Below are 14,840 nucleotides of genomic sequence, written 5' to 3' on the forward strand. Positions count from 1 at the left end.
GGGGGCGGGTTGGGGGGGTACACATGGGGGTGGTAGGGCAGGTGGGCAGGCGGGCCGTAGGCGGGCGGCAGGGCGCCGTAGGCGGGGCCCTCGGTCTTCATCATGGACTGCAGGCTCTGGTAGCCCTCACCAGACATGTAGGAGCTGGTGGTGGACATGCCCGTGATGTAGCTGGAGGGGGGCGGCGGCGGGGGTCGGTGTGGCAGCGGGGGCGGCTGGTGCACGGGCGCCGGGTGGGCCGGCGGGGGGATCTGGACTTTGGGGAGGTCACCGGCGTCCACAGGGCCCGGTGGTTCGGCCTCACCCAAGGCCGCGGCGAGGGGAGGCTTCCGGTCTGCGGGAGAGAAGAGTCACTCCGCGGTCAGAGCCGCCCTGGGCAAGGGCTGTCCCCCAACCCCGGGGGCCAAGGCCAGCAGCTCTGGCACAGCGGCTCTCATGGCCTCCCCATGGCTGCTCCCCTGGGCCATCTTCCCAGAGGCACGGCGAGCAGCTGTCACCTTGGTGGACAGGCGGCACCAGGCCTCAGTGCAAGCAAAGGGCCCGAGCCACAGCTCATCCCTGGCCTGTCACACGGGCCCTTCACCCTCCCCAACCACAGCCGCCACCGGCCCAGCCCTACTGCCACCTCCCCAGCACAGAGGCTGCGAGTGCCCCTTCCGTCCATCCGTCCGTCCGTCCGTCCGTGTGTCTCCGCCCCACGGCCTGGGTGCCTGAGGGCCATGGCATGTGACTGCTACAGCCCCAACCCTAAGCAGAAGGCCTGTGTCAGTCACAGGAATGAAGGGGCATCTGAGAATACAACGCACAGGCTTAGACATCCAATTCGGGTTCTGTTTACTGAAGAGAAGTGAGTGAGCTCAAACCCCACAGCTTCCTCTCAGGTAGCAGTTTTCTCAAAGGAGGAGTGTGTGCGCATGTGCATGTGGGGAGACAGCACCTGGTATCGAGCATTCTCAGACACTCCTGTGCTCGGAGCCAGGCCAGGGCCGCTGCCCCTCCCCCTCCGGGGCGGAGGTCCACAGCCCCCTGGGCCCCTGACCCCCTTTTCCCAAAGCCTTGTCTAACAGTCAGTTTGGGCTCCCCACTCCTTGCTCATGGCCAGACCCCAAAACAACATCCAACATCCCACCAGGGGTGGCCCCTGCTTAGAATGGGTGTCCTTTCCCGAGGCAGCACAGAGCGGTGACAGCAACGTTTCTGGCCTTTGCAGACAAGGACAGGAGCGGAGATCACGGCGGAGGGTTCCAGGCCCCGAGGTCTCGAGACTGCCAGCTCTTGTTAGACAGGGCCGGCACCTCTCCTGACTGCAGTCACACGGAGGTGGCAGGCCAGGGCCCCAAACCCATGTGTGGACCCCCGCTGCTCCACTGAGCAGAGCTCAGCACCTGCCGTTCCTGCCAGAGGCGGGGCGTGCAGAACCCCAGGCCCCAAGGACGGCCCCTCCAGCGGCGGGCCTGCCCCCGGAGCCTGCCTGTTCTGGTCAGCAGCTGCGTCTTCAAGTGCAGAGGTCACGCGCGCTGCAGACAGCCCACTAGTTTCCGGTCAGGGCGAGCACCCTTCCTAGAAGCTGACTACAGGCACACATAGCACTGAGCTCCAGGTCTGGGCAGGAGAGCGCCAGCCGCCTTCACTTCCCTCCTGTCACTCCGCTGCCTCCTGGCCTAGTAACACCCACATCCATCTTTCAGAAACCAGCTCCCTCGGGACGCAACTCTGCTGGCCACCTCTCCAGGCTCCGGTGTTCCAAGCCTTTTCCTTTGCTCACACCTTGGGCATGAGCCGAAAGTGACCTCCTGTCAGTGCCTCCACGCACTCTCTTCACACTCACGCCCCACATCTGACTGCATGAATTCCCCCGACCCCACCCCTCACACGGTGTGGTGCCGTGAACGTCCCTCCCCGGCTTCTTCACCACCGCGGACACCCCAGACTCCTGCTCCCAGTCCTCCTTTCTCAGCCTCCCCTTCTGCAACACACATCTAGACATATTTACCGAGGACCCTCCCCAGAAGCTCCTGCAGCCCCACCACCCACCCGCCTTGGATTCCACAGCTTGGCCGTCAGCAGGAGCCATCACTTGGCCAGGGGAGCTGCGCTGAGGAGGCCTCGCCCCACAGCACGAGGGACACCCTCCCTGCTTCTCGGCAGGTGCTCCCTCCCTGTGCACCCCCCAAGCAAGCGCACAGCGGGCCCCACCTACTGCCTCTCCTGCCGGCACTGGCGAGTCCTCGGGGTGGAGACAGAGCAGACGCACCACAAATACTGAGTGACCAGTGGCCCAACAGTCAAGCAAGGCTCACACCTAATTGGGAGTTGTGGGATTTGGCCCAAGGTGGAAAATGATGCCTCTGTTCCTCTAAAGCTATAAACCATCATGACTGAACAGAAGCAGAAAGAATCTGCCACAGACACACACGGGGCCACGAGCCGAGGTATCAGCCATGCACACTGACCAGCCGGGAGGGCAGCAGGCGGGCAGAGCTGACACTGAGGGAGTCCAGAGAAGTCTCTAGAATAGCTACCACCCCTTAGAAAACACACAACTCCTGCCTTCTCTTGTTAATGCTTCATCTTCTGAACAATGCTACGTTTTTCACAACTCCTGTCTACATTGTCAGTGATCCTGGCAAAGCTGCCAGGTTCACTGTGTACCTGCAGAGAACACTCTGCTCTTTAATCATTTCTCCACGTGACTCTGGGAACAACTGCTTATCGGTGCCAGTACTGGGAAGAGATCCTGCCAACAGGAAGCAGATGAGAGACTGGTGTCTGACAGCAATCCTGCTTGGATTTGGAAAAAGCCTCATCAAAGGGCAAGATTCTGCTTTCCTAATGCGGATTCTACGTTCAGTCATCCCGGGCAGGTCAGTGTCTCCGGAAGTGAGCATGCAGTGAGGTTCACACATACTTGGAACTCAAAACACACACACAAACATCAGGTTTGTAAAATTACGGCACCTCTGAAAGCTCCTCAGTCATCAATGTCTTTCTCTATCTTGGCTGCCAAGTCCCCTCTGTAAGTGCGGCCCCAGGCTGTCCCCAGTCTGCCTTCAGACGCACAGGGCCAGGCTGGCACACTGCGGGCTCTGCTCGGCAGACACTTACCTGGAGGTGGGTGGGCCGGAGGCAGTGGTGGGTGGGTGGTGGTCTCCAGTTTGGGTATTTTAGATGGTGGCGGTTCTAAAAAGAGAGAGAGGATTAAAACACCACTCATACCTCTTCATCTGGATAAACGTGTTAAAAAGACAAAGACAATGACTGTTCACAAATTTTTTTTTGGGAAAAAGAACAAATACAACAAGGCCTGAGCGAAACATGCAGAAGGCGCAGCCAAGCCATTATGCGCGAGTCCCGTCTGAACAAAACCCCTGCCGTGAAAACCTCTCGGGCTTCTCACAGCCAGACGGGCTTCCACGTCTACCCAGAGTTCCTCGCCGGTCACTGGAGACCGGCTCTCCCACTGAGCGAGAACAGTGGGTGACAGCTCAGGTTTCAAGCGCCATCTAGCTGGTGTCCTCACTAGGGCACACAGCCCACAGACAGGCCCCCAGAGGTCAACGCAATGTCACCGATGCCGAGGCCTCACAAGAGGGGCTCCGCCTGTTTCCTCTCACCGAGACACATTTTAGGATCATCTTGTCTCCCACAGCTATCATCCCAGCTGCCAGCGCGTCAGAGGCAATGCATTAGCTGGCGGCAGCAGGGGTCTGGAGGCAGATGTGCTGATGAGGAAGGGCGCTACGGCTTGGAAGCCTCAGCACAGAGCAGTCGGGCCACTCAGGGTGAAGGGCACAGTCCCAAGTACACACCCTGCCCTTCAGGGGCAAGCAGCTGCGTGGAACCAGCATCCACGACAGTGCTAAGTCACCAAGAGGCTACAAGAAGTCCACAATCTTCTGTTTAAGGAGGCCAAGGACAGGAATTCCATCTTTCTGTTATTTTGTTTTTCTGTTTTGGCTCTTTCTTCCTGAAACTGACGTCTCTCCTGCTTGTACAACATGCTGACTTCACTGACTGTTTTCTCTCACTTTCCTTGGTCCCAAACACAGGCCTACCGTGATAGTCCACTGAGCCCTACAAATAAACGCTGCTGCACTAGCTCTCCCGCCGTGACAATTACGTCACCGAGCACCTTCTCACTGTTCCTGATGTCTTCTGAACGGTTACCTCTCGTCAGTACAATTGAAAGCACACACTCGGGGGATAAGGATAGAAGACAAGGCACTTTTACGCAGCCTGACGGGATCCAGGTTTAAATTTTAGGGCCACTCTAAGGAAAGGATGTTTACCAAGAGAACCACTGAATTTAGAGTTCTGATACACAGACGCGTAAAACTCAAAAAACCAAACGTCACAACAGGAAATTACCTGGTGCTTTGCTCTCTTCTTTGGGAGAAACAACCTGTTACAAAAGAAAATAAGTGATTGTTAACTGAGACCCTGGGTATAGTGAGGAAAAGAGTGATTATCCAGGAGCTATGAGAATCACAGCAACAGATAAACATTATTTGGGCCTGAACCTGCAGGCGAACCATGGCCCAGAGGATCATTCTGTGTCCCTCCTTTTTCCCTTTTCAAATGAGACAGAACCACTGACTGTTCTCACCATGAGTTCTGAACAACGCTGTTCCCAGGCCCTCTAGCATGCATTCCTAAATGTGGTCAGCAGTGCCTGCTGACGGGTGTGTATTCCACACGGCTTCCTTGGGGGGCTGTGCTACAGTAGCTGGGTCCCCCACCGGCAGGTCTGTGGTGCTACCACTAGAAACGTTTACCAACAGCAGGTTCCTGAGAGAACTGTTGCTACAACCGGCACACCTGGCAGAGCCAGACCGTACCCGCACCGACAGATGAGGTCGGAGAGGCTTGTCAGGGCTGACCTGTGGCCTCTCTCCTCTGAGCACACTCGTTTTTGGACCCCCCTCCCCAGACATGACGTCAGAGGACCAGGTTAGGGGTCCACATGTGTGGGGTGTCCGGTGGGGGCCCTTTCAAGTGAGAACAGCACACCGGCATGGCGTCGCACCTGAAGCACACTGGCCCGGGGGCCCCGGTCCACTCACCACGGCTCGTTTGACCTGTCTGGGAGGACTCGGCTGTGGAGATGGTTTCTTCGGCTGCTGTGCTTGCTGCTGCTGCTGGGCGGGCTGCGGGCAGTCCTTCTGTGGGGGCTGGGGCGGCTCGGAGCCTTGAGGTGGCGGGGGCTGCTGCACCTGTGGCACTTGTGGTGTGGACTGAAGAGACGGGGGCTGCTGCAGCTGGTGGGGGGTGTGATGGGGCATCTGCTGTTTCCCTTGTGAGTACAGGTCCAGGATCTGGTGGCAGATATCTGAAGGACAGGCAATGAGGGCAGTTCCCACAGGCTGGCATTTTAAATAAGAGGGAACCTAGGAAAACACCCAGACCACTTCCCTCCTGCCATGACACCCTCACAAGGACCAACAAGCAAAGACCACACCCGCAGCTCACCCTGTCTCTGGGGTGCACACCACTGATGTGTATTTTCAATCCACCAAAACTGTGTGCTTGGGCACCGTGGAAATTATACCCGAAAATTAAGTAAAAATGCTTATGAAAAATAGTTTGCAGCTCCTTTTTGGGAAAATCCACACCAGGGACTCAGGGCTGGCAAGGAAGAACGCTCTAAACAAGGAACACCCTCACACAAAGCCCCACATGCCCAGTACCTTCCAAAACGTCGACAGGGACATCTTGAACAAACTGCTCCCACCATCTCCTGTACATGGGTTTGGAGGTCCACTCTTGGATCTCAAACTTGCACAAACGTCCTGCGAGATACATCACCGCCACCGCTATGATCTCTGGTTCCCACTGCAGTGACAGGGTGGTGCACAGGCTGTCCAAACAAGAAAGAGGCCACTGAGCTGCCGGGATGAGACACTAACCCGACGCAAGGCGGCGGGGCACTCCGTCCACACGTGTATTACTTTGTCTTCTCCAACACGATCAGATAAAGCAGTATGAATTAAAACTTAAAAACGAATCTTTGGTTTTCAAAAGGTAACAAAGTAAATTACTATAACCACAGTTACTAATTTGTCTGTTCCTTAAGGAATCACAAGAATTCTAGCACATTCACAAACTGTTGTTGAGAAATACAAACGAAAATAGCATGTTTTTCAAATCGCTAAAGCCTAGGGACTGGACTCTTGTCAAATGAAACCTTACGGGAGGTCATATGTTACGTAAATCAGGTCAAAGACAGGCTGCTCGAACCACGTGGGCGCGGGAGGACCGCAGCTCCATCCAGCGGTATTCTAGGCCCCACCGCAGCCCCTCACCTGACCCCTGGGCTCTAAAACCATCATGAGGAAGTCTATTTTGCAGAACCACTGGGTTCTAAGCATTCAGCTATCAAAATTCTCCAGTGTATTGTCAGGACTTATGTTTCAAGCTGGTGATATGAGTTCAGCCCCTCACACCACATGATCTGTCAGAGCAGAGGGAACCCCTCTGTGCAAGGCACACAACCCGGACATCAGCCCAAGCTCGGCCGCTAACTGGACCTTCGAGCTGGGGCTGGTCAGTCTCCTCTGATACAATATAGGGGTTTCGATAGGATGATTCCTAAAGTCCCCACCTATTTTAAAATAGTACAATTAAATCATCATTTGAACAAGTGTACCTGTCATTTACAAATGTCCATGCCATTTGAACCAACTTCTGAATTTTGTTTTTATCACCTAGAAATTGGAAAAAAGGTAAATTAATAGCAATACCAAAAAAAAAAAAAAAATTCATACGAAGCAGTAGGTACTTGTTCAAAGCGTACCAGGTGCTGCCCCTCCCCCCACCCCCCTACACAGCAAAGGGCTTCAGTGTGGGTGACCAGGACACAAGGACGAGGGTGTGCGCCCTACTGCTGTCCTTTCTCTCCTCGTGACCCAGGCTGAGCCATCGCTTATAGAAAACCAGGCTCCCAGGCGCGTTTTATTAGGCTATTTAAAAATCCTGACTCATTTTCCTGCCTCCCATCACTGGGTCACTGGATGACAGAATGTTTGTGTGTAAAAGGAAGCAGTATTAATGGCACAGAGAGTACGTCTGGGCCAGCTATGCTGTGCTGGAATATCACACACCAAAGTCTCTTTTCCTCTTGTGAGAAGCATAATCTGAGTGCCATCAAATTATAAAGACTTGATTTCAGAATGAAAAGTTCTCACAATATCTTTTTTTTCCTTACCTTTGAGTTGTTTTGCATATTTGAGCAGAAATTGGTATGGATGTTCCACCTGTAAATCAAACTTTATGGTCTGTAGTAAGATTCTCTCCAGGACCATTACTTCTTCCTTAAAAGAAAATAACAAATGTTGGGATACGAATTACAGTCATAGGTCTCAAACAGCATCAGCAAAGCGAGCTTTCCTGTCTATTTGTTCTCCAAGTTCTGTTTTAGCAACTGTTTTTCATTCCATTTCTCTTCTCTCCCACCCCGGCTTTTAACACGCTCAGAGACAATGACGAGTTCTGAAAAGAGCTAAAAGTAGGAAGACGAAGTAATCAGAGTTAATTTAAAAAAAAAACACTGAAAACAAAATAAAGATCGTTAGACATGCGATTACTTTCAATATGTACGTGAATTCCCCTTTACAAAATAAACCTTTACTTTATGTAGATAATTTAACTGAATTGTAGCTTCTTTCAAGCTCTCCATTAAAAAAATTCAATCCTTCAGAAAAATTATCAAGAGTTTTCATTGAAAACTTCACACAAGCTCCATGCAAACTCAGATGGTGAGTTGTAGCAGATGTATACAGTGTGTGCACGGTGGGGTGGGGGTGGGTGGGGAGGCTGGGGTACATCATTTTTGTGTTTAAATCTGTCATCTATCCAAAATAAGCCGTTTAACATCATTTACTGAATACGTTATCATTTCCTTTTATTTGAAATGCTAACTGAATCACATACTACACCATCTCTGTATGCGCTCCCTTGTGCACGCTACCACACTACACATGCACACACCCACGCGCACATACACCCACGCACACACACACCCACTCGCACGCACAGCCCCCCACACAAATCTTTCCACTGACCCATCCGTCTACTTCTGTGCCAGGTCAAAGGCATTTAATACGTGGCAGGGGTAGCTCTATTATCCTCTTTTTGAAAGTTTTCTTATTTTTGCGTATTTTTTCCCTATCTGAATTTCAGTATCATTTTGCTTAGTATCATTCCAGAAAAATAAAAGCCACTGATGTTCTGACTGGGGACTCACTGAATCTACAGAACAACGTAGAGATGACGGACAGTTTAACGACATCGACTCTTCCTATCAAACGTGTACTGATCTCTGAAAACCTTCTTCTCGGTTCTTCAGCAGTCTTACAGTTTCTCATTTTTGTGTTTTTCTACACGGTTTCCACAAATTTCTCATGAGGTTTATTCCTGGACATTGTATTGTCCTGTTGCTGTCGGGCATGGAGTCTCCTCTATCCCACTTGCTAACTCCGTGACATCCACAAACTGGTACTTCTCGCATAGCCTGAGTGCACCCAGCACTTACAACATCCACTGCTGTCGAGTCGATTCCAACTCTTAGCGACCCTCTAGGACAGAGGAGAACGGCCCCTTAGGGCTTCCAAGGCTGTAATCTTCATGGAAGCAGACTGCCACATCTTTCTTCCCAGGAGTGGCTGGTAGGTTCCAAACACATGACATTCCGGTTAACAGCTGAGTGCTTAACCACTGCGCCACTAGGGCCCCACCTAGCACTCATACAACCTAAAACACAAGCAGGACTCCGTGCAAGCATACCAACGAGGGAGAATGACTTGTCTGGCAGCAGAGAGCAAAGGGCTCTGCAGAGGATTTCAAGTCCCACCGATGACAGCTGCACGCACCACTGACGGCGGGAGGCGCGCATGAGGAGGAAGTGGCTTTCGCTGTGAAGTATGGTGTCACCTCACAGAACACAGAGATGATTCTACGAGGATTTACCACTACAGTGACGTGGTAAGACTCGGGCTTTTCTACCCCAGCTTCCCGAGCATTCCCTTAGGAAAGCTTCTTTAAAAGCCTTAGAAACTTCCACACGATATACAAAAATCCTGCTAACACTGTTTTTGGGCCTGTTTTTGTCACCACCTGTTTCCCAGAAGCGTCAACATTTCTTCTAAATTTAGAAATAATCGCTTACCAAGTGTGCCAGCTGGCTTCCAGGCTGCAGCCCATACAGCATGACCAGAGAGCCCCTGGCCTGCCCACCCTCTGTTCAAACCCTCAGGTAAGGGGAGGGCAGGGGAATCACATGTCTGCGTGCAAGCAGCACTCCTGAGGGAAGCCTGCCCTCGGCCAGCCTGTACCTGGCTGAGGGACTTGGCTGGGTCCCCACGCTGAATGCCCTCACGGCACCTTCAGATTACCCTTTAGTGAATTCACCACAGCTTGTAATCGGATAATTATTTATGTGATTGTTTGATTAAAATCTATCCCTCCTGACTCAACTGTAGGATTCACGAGAGCAAACCACATCTGTTTAACAACTATTACGTAGTGGCTGGAACAAGCATTTGTCAAACACATGACAGACTAATATTATGGGGGAAAACTAAAAAATCAGTTAAAGCAAATCTAATTAAGGCAAAAACAGCTCACCACCATTCACGGTTGGCACGTGCTGCCTCCTGAAAATAACTGTCCTTCTCTCTGCCAAAGAACATGGCCTTATAATGTCTTCCACAATGTCTTCACTGCTCCCAAATCCAGGGTCCCCTCCTGTGGCCCCACTCCCTAATTCCAGATCTTGTCTGCACATGACAGAGGAAGGGGGCAGGCTGCAGAGCCCCCTTGCCCACTTGGGTGGGCTGGGCCCTGGTCTGAGTCCTGTTAGCACAGCCATTCCCCTTTTCCTATTGTCCGCGCCACTGTGCCTGGACCAGGTCCTGGTTTTCCAACTCAGTGAGACAGTGTGTACTGGCTGCAAGCAAAGGGGGCTGTCTCCCAGGTACCCAGAGACAGCAGACGCCGGCTGCCACCACACGCCCTCCTCTGCCATGCCCCAGGTCTTTGCCAGCCACGGCTCATGAACCACACAGTTCATGGAGACTTGACTGCAGTACAGCTTATTTCTACAACTGAACTGTTTACATCAAGTATACAGTCTCACTGTTCTGTAACCATGAACCACCACGGACACCAAAAACACATCTGACAGTATTTTTATAAAGTTGTATTTTGGATTGTTCACACTTTTTATAAACAGGTGAATGGAAAACGTCTGGGTTTATAGTTCAGCGCGAGGGATAGAGCTCCGCACAGTGACAATACTTAGAAGGTATCAGCATTAATTACAACCACAGTACATGCAAACGCTTCTGGGCCCCCGTTAAACATTCCCAGCTCACAAAGACACTGGGTAAATGCTGCCTGGCAGAGAGAAGGACAGCCACAGGCGAGGCGACACAAGCTGGCTCAGAGGAACAAGGCCTTAAATGGCGCTGAACTTCACTGCCTTAGTAAGCATTGCTGTAACTGTGATTCTGAGTTTCCCCCACAACGTTCATTTGTCATTTACTCCATAAATGACTGACTGCCTACTCTGCCCAGCCACAGTACTGGGTGCTAGGAAAACAGACGTGGTCTCTGCTCTCAAGAATCTTACAGCTGAGAAGGGGGGATAATTATTTATGTGATTATTTGATTAAAATCTATCTAATTATGAGCTGTGATAAATGCTATAAAGAGTAATTAAAATGTGCTATGAGGGTACAAGGAGCCCTGGTGGCACAATGGTAAGCACCTGGCTGCTGACCAAACGGTCTGTGGTTTGAACCCAGCCAGTCACTGAGGGAGAAAGACCTGGTGATCTGCTTCTGTAAAGGTTATAGCCAAGTAAACCCTATGGGGCAGTTCTACTCTGTCCCACGGGGTCGCCATGAGTTGGAATCAACTCAACAGCACCTAACAAAAAACAACAATAACAACACAAGGGGGTGTAAGAGGGGGAATCTAGACGGGCTGAAAGGGAAGCTGCTACTGGCCCCTGGTATTTTGAGAACATAGTAAAAGCGTGAGTACAATTATGTCAGCACTGTTTAAGACACTGGCAGGGGTGGATGGAAGGGACAGGATGGCTGGTACGACCAGTACCAACCTCTGGGTGCCTGAAAAGAGCTGCAAATGTAGGACCTTCTTGAAAAGCAAAAGACAGAGTAGATGTGGACACACTTTCTGTGTGACTCAGAAGCTAGATGGGGGTGTGACCCTGTCACCACCGCCGGACCTAAGAAGCCAAATTGCTTCTGGGTCTAAGAGTGTTAGCAGCAATGAGGATGTCTGCTCATCTCCACGAAATGTGCCAATAACCATAAAGCGCTCAGAACGCTGCTTGGCACATTAGTGAGCGCTACGTAAGTGCAGACCTCTCCTACAGAAGCAAGGAAGACACCTTCTAGAGAAGGCCCGCCCAGGACACAGGGGCTGGCAGATACAGGGGCCACAGCCACGGTCAACACAAAACAGTGCATACTAATGCCACCATGCGGAATCAAGGTTAGAGGGCAGAAGGGATGATTCTTACCTTTGGGTCATCTCCAAACTGGCCAAACTGTACATCATTTAACAAACTTCGAGCTGTTTTGATGATATCTTTACATTTTTTGGGCGTTTCTTCCACTTTCCCAGCCAGAAAGAGACAACAAGCTCCTGTCACCTAAAAGAGAGACAAAAGCCCTGACATACTGGCACCAAAGATCACACAGACACAGAGCAGGGGCTTCTGGCCTTCCCAAGAAGCCGGTCCTCTCATTCGCCTGCCCTCCTCTTCCTCATTCCAACACTCTGAGGGGTTGACCAGGAATGCTCCGAAAGTCTGAAGGAAAGTTTACACATGCATACATCCCCCAAAAATCTGGCATCATAAATTATTTTCAATTTAATTTTCTTAAGAAAATGTCACGTACACAAGGTAAATGCCGAAAAGTAAAAAAGTCAGGAAAGAAAACTTTTATATTCTAGCGTTAAAGATAACGGCTCCCCAAACAGTGAGCTTTGCCGCTAAAGCACATGCCCTGTGGGATGGGCTGCTGGGACACTGTCCGCACTTTCTTCCCTCTCCCCCCAGTTGCCAATACCCCAGTGCAGTCCCTGCACACCCCGAGGGCCCTCACTGCTCCGTCTGCAGCTTCCTCTGCCACCCCAGTCCCTCCAGACACTGCCACGGATACAAAGCTGGTTCTGGTACAGTGTCCCTCCTCAAGGACCTCACAAGCTAGTGAGGAAGGCACACAGACAAGACTAAGCAAAATCTTAGGAAAAGGAAAAAAACAGAATGATTTTTCTATTAAGTCTAATTCGGTCATCTTCTTCACGATATCCTTCAATCACTTCACTGTTTACCTACTGCAGTCCAACTTCCCCACTATGTCTGAGCTGGCTGCCCTGCCCCCCCAAGTTCTACCTTCCCCTCCCTGCTGAATGGGCTCCTGATAAACGGGCTTCCTGGCTAGGCTGCTGACACCGCACGTGCTTCCTGCACCATGTCTTTGGCTGGCCTGGTGCTCTGTCCCATCTCAGCGTGTCTAGGCCCTACTATATTCGAGGCTGGCACCTCCATTCTAGCATTGTCCCGGATCCCTCTGAGATGTAACTAATCTCTCCCTTGAATGTCACACCCTTCATCTGTACTTCTCTTAGGGCCTCTCCTTCGACTGACCAACTGACCATGTGTTTTATACACAGTATACGGCCTACTATGGACTGAAAGCACCTTGAGGCAAGGGTCCCTGTCTCAGTCTCCCACAGAGCAAACAAAGACCCAACAAAGGGCAAGAGAGCAGCTGCTTTCGAGTGCACATTCAAGGAGTTACTGCAGAGTGAGTGTCTGACATAGAGAATTTCTAACCAAACTGCTTTTTCACCTTTACTGGGTCTCAATCATGAGCTCAAATTTATACTGGGAAAGGTAACAAAGAAGTAAACTTTTACCCAATGTACAATATGGATTATGATCCATATTAGCCTCAATTAAAAAAAAAAAAAGATTTGAACATGGTTAACTGGAAAAAACAAAGTTTAAGCTTGATTTTGTTTATATACACTACGTATCATTAAAAAAGTCCTTTCTGGAAAATATGATCTAAAGAGAGACTACAATCCGTCCACCAAAATTTGAAGACGGTATAGCTTATCAATCAAGAAAATACCGTGTGGACGTAAGAAATGTGATAGATAATTATAAAATTGAAACACTTACATATCTTGGGAATTGCTTGAAGGAATGAAACATATAGAAGCGATGAAAATAAATTATTCCAGTTGCCAGGGTATCATAGTGTCTGTTGTTCTGGTTAAGGACTTCAGCCAAGAATTCTTACAGGTTATGTTCTGAGTTAAATGTTGGAAAATCACAAAGACAAACAACAACAACACCAAGACCAAGGTAAGGTAAGTAAAGATCGGGGCCAAGCGCCGGCAGATGGGAATTTCAGGGAGTCAGGAATTCCGGTACCAAGATTAGCCAGTGGAAGTTTTATGCTTTTAACAAGGCACAGCTTCACCATCTCTTAAAAGTACGTCCACTGGGATCTTAATGGGCATTGGCTTTCCTCTTGGGTGGCCTGTGCTCAACAGCTAAGTCTACACAGTCAAATGATAAAGAGAGAATGGACAAACCCCTGAGGAGCCGAGCAAATCAGAAGTAACATTTTGTAAGAGTCGTTTTAGTAGAGAAATTACTGTGCATTTTGTCTGAAGTATCTAACTGAATTTGGAGGCGGGAGGAGTCCTGTACCTAACACAGACTCCAAGGAGAATCAGGATACAGCCCCAGACGTGTGCCCACATCAAAGATGAACCGAGCCCCTTCCCGGCGGTACCGGGCCTCAGTGGCTGGGTCGAGTCCTTCCAGCTGCGAGGGTGTATGGGCCAAGTCTTTCTTATCCCAGTACCAGCATGGTTTTGTGTGGTCCAGGTTTGCTGAAGTTACCGAAGGGCTTGAATTTTCTTTATTCTCCTTCATTTATTGAGGTAGACGCGTTATTTCCAAAAGGTTCTCTGAAAATGTTAGAATTCTAAGAGAAAGAGGAAAAGAAAATAAGTTGTAAAGGGATGTCCCACATTAGAAGCAATCTCCAGCTTACAGCTGATTTTGGATCAAAATTTCCCACAGAAACAACACCATCAGTTGAGCCATAACCCTAGGCTAATCTCCAAAGCTAGTTAGTACTATGATCCACACCATTAATAAATCCCAAATTTCACAGTAGTTTAAAAGGAAGAGCATTTCCTCCCCCTTTCTTGAGTCTAAAGAGTTAATCCTAGACAAAAAATTTCAAAGAAACCAAGTACTCTCACTTTCCTTTCCGCCTTTCTTCACTCGACTTGCAGTTCCCTCATGTTAGGGTACATTCCGTTCTTCAGTAAAACCCTGGTGCCATCTTCCAAACCAAAACCAAACCCACTGCCGTAGAGTGGATTCCGACTCAGCAACCCTACAGGACAGAGCAGAACTGCCCCCCAGGGTTTCCAGGGCTGTAAACCTATACGGAAGCAGACTGCCACAGCTTTCTCCCGTGGAGCCGCCGGGGGTTCGAACTGCCCACCTTTTGGTTGGCAACCGAGCACTTTAACCACTGTGCCACAAAAATCCAAAAGCTGACAATATGCTTTCAGCTGGCAAGGCCAGGGAGAAGCAGACAATCTCATACATTGCTGCACCTAGAAGCAATGACACTTCCATAATAAGGAACATATCTAGCACCCAAATCTTAGTTTCTCAATTACCACTACCTTCTAAAGGGAATGAGAGCTCCCTGAAAAAAATATTTGATTCCAGTTTGGGGCAGCGGCCTGCCTGGGATGTGCTCAGACTAAAT

The 14,840-nt window shown here is 50.3% G+C and overlaps 1 protein-coding gene across 1 annotated transcript in view; it reads right to left on the bottom strand.

The window, feature by feature from the left end:
• Positions 1 to 13,812, bottom strand: part of CCNK (cyclin K) — a 14,555-nt gene extending 743 nt beyond the window's left edge. The window contains exons 1-10 of the mRNA XM_023731662.1: positions 13,757 to 13,812; positions 13,220 to 13,350; positions 11,546 to 11,677; positions 7,205 to 7,310; positions 6,647 to 6,704; positions 5,688 to 5,857; positions 5,064 to 5,329; positions 4,369 to 4,402; positions 3,106 to 3,180; positions 7 to 334 (exon numbers count right to left, since the gene is read on the bottom strand). Of these exons, the coding sequence (XP_023587430.1) occupies positions 7 to 334; positions 3,106 to 3,180; positions 4,369 to 4,402; positions 5,064 to 5,329; positions 5,688 to 5,857; positions 6,647 to 6,704; positions 7,205 to 7,310; positions 11,546 to 11,677; positions 13,220 to 13,252 (1,202 nt within the window). The 5' untranslated portion in view covers positions 13,253 to 13,350; positions 13,757 to 13,812. The remainder of the gene's footprint in view (positions 1 to 6; positions 335 to 3,105; positions 3,181 to 4,368; positions 4,403 to 5,063; positions 5,330 to 5,687; positions 5,858 to 6,646; positions 6,705 to 7,204; positions 7,311 to 11,545; positions 11,678 to 13,219; positions 13,351 to 13,756) is intronic.
• Positions 13,813 to 14,840: the final 1,028 nt, after the last annotated feature.

Source organism: Trichechus manatus, unplaced genomic scaffold (assembly GCF_000243295.1).
Source record: "Trichechus manatus latirostris isolate Lorelei unplaced genomic scaffold, TriManLat1.0 scaffold00045, whole genome shotgun sequence".
Lineage (NCBI taxonomy): Eukaryota > Metazoa > Chordata > Mammalia > Sirenia > Trichechidae > Trichechus > Trichechus manatus.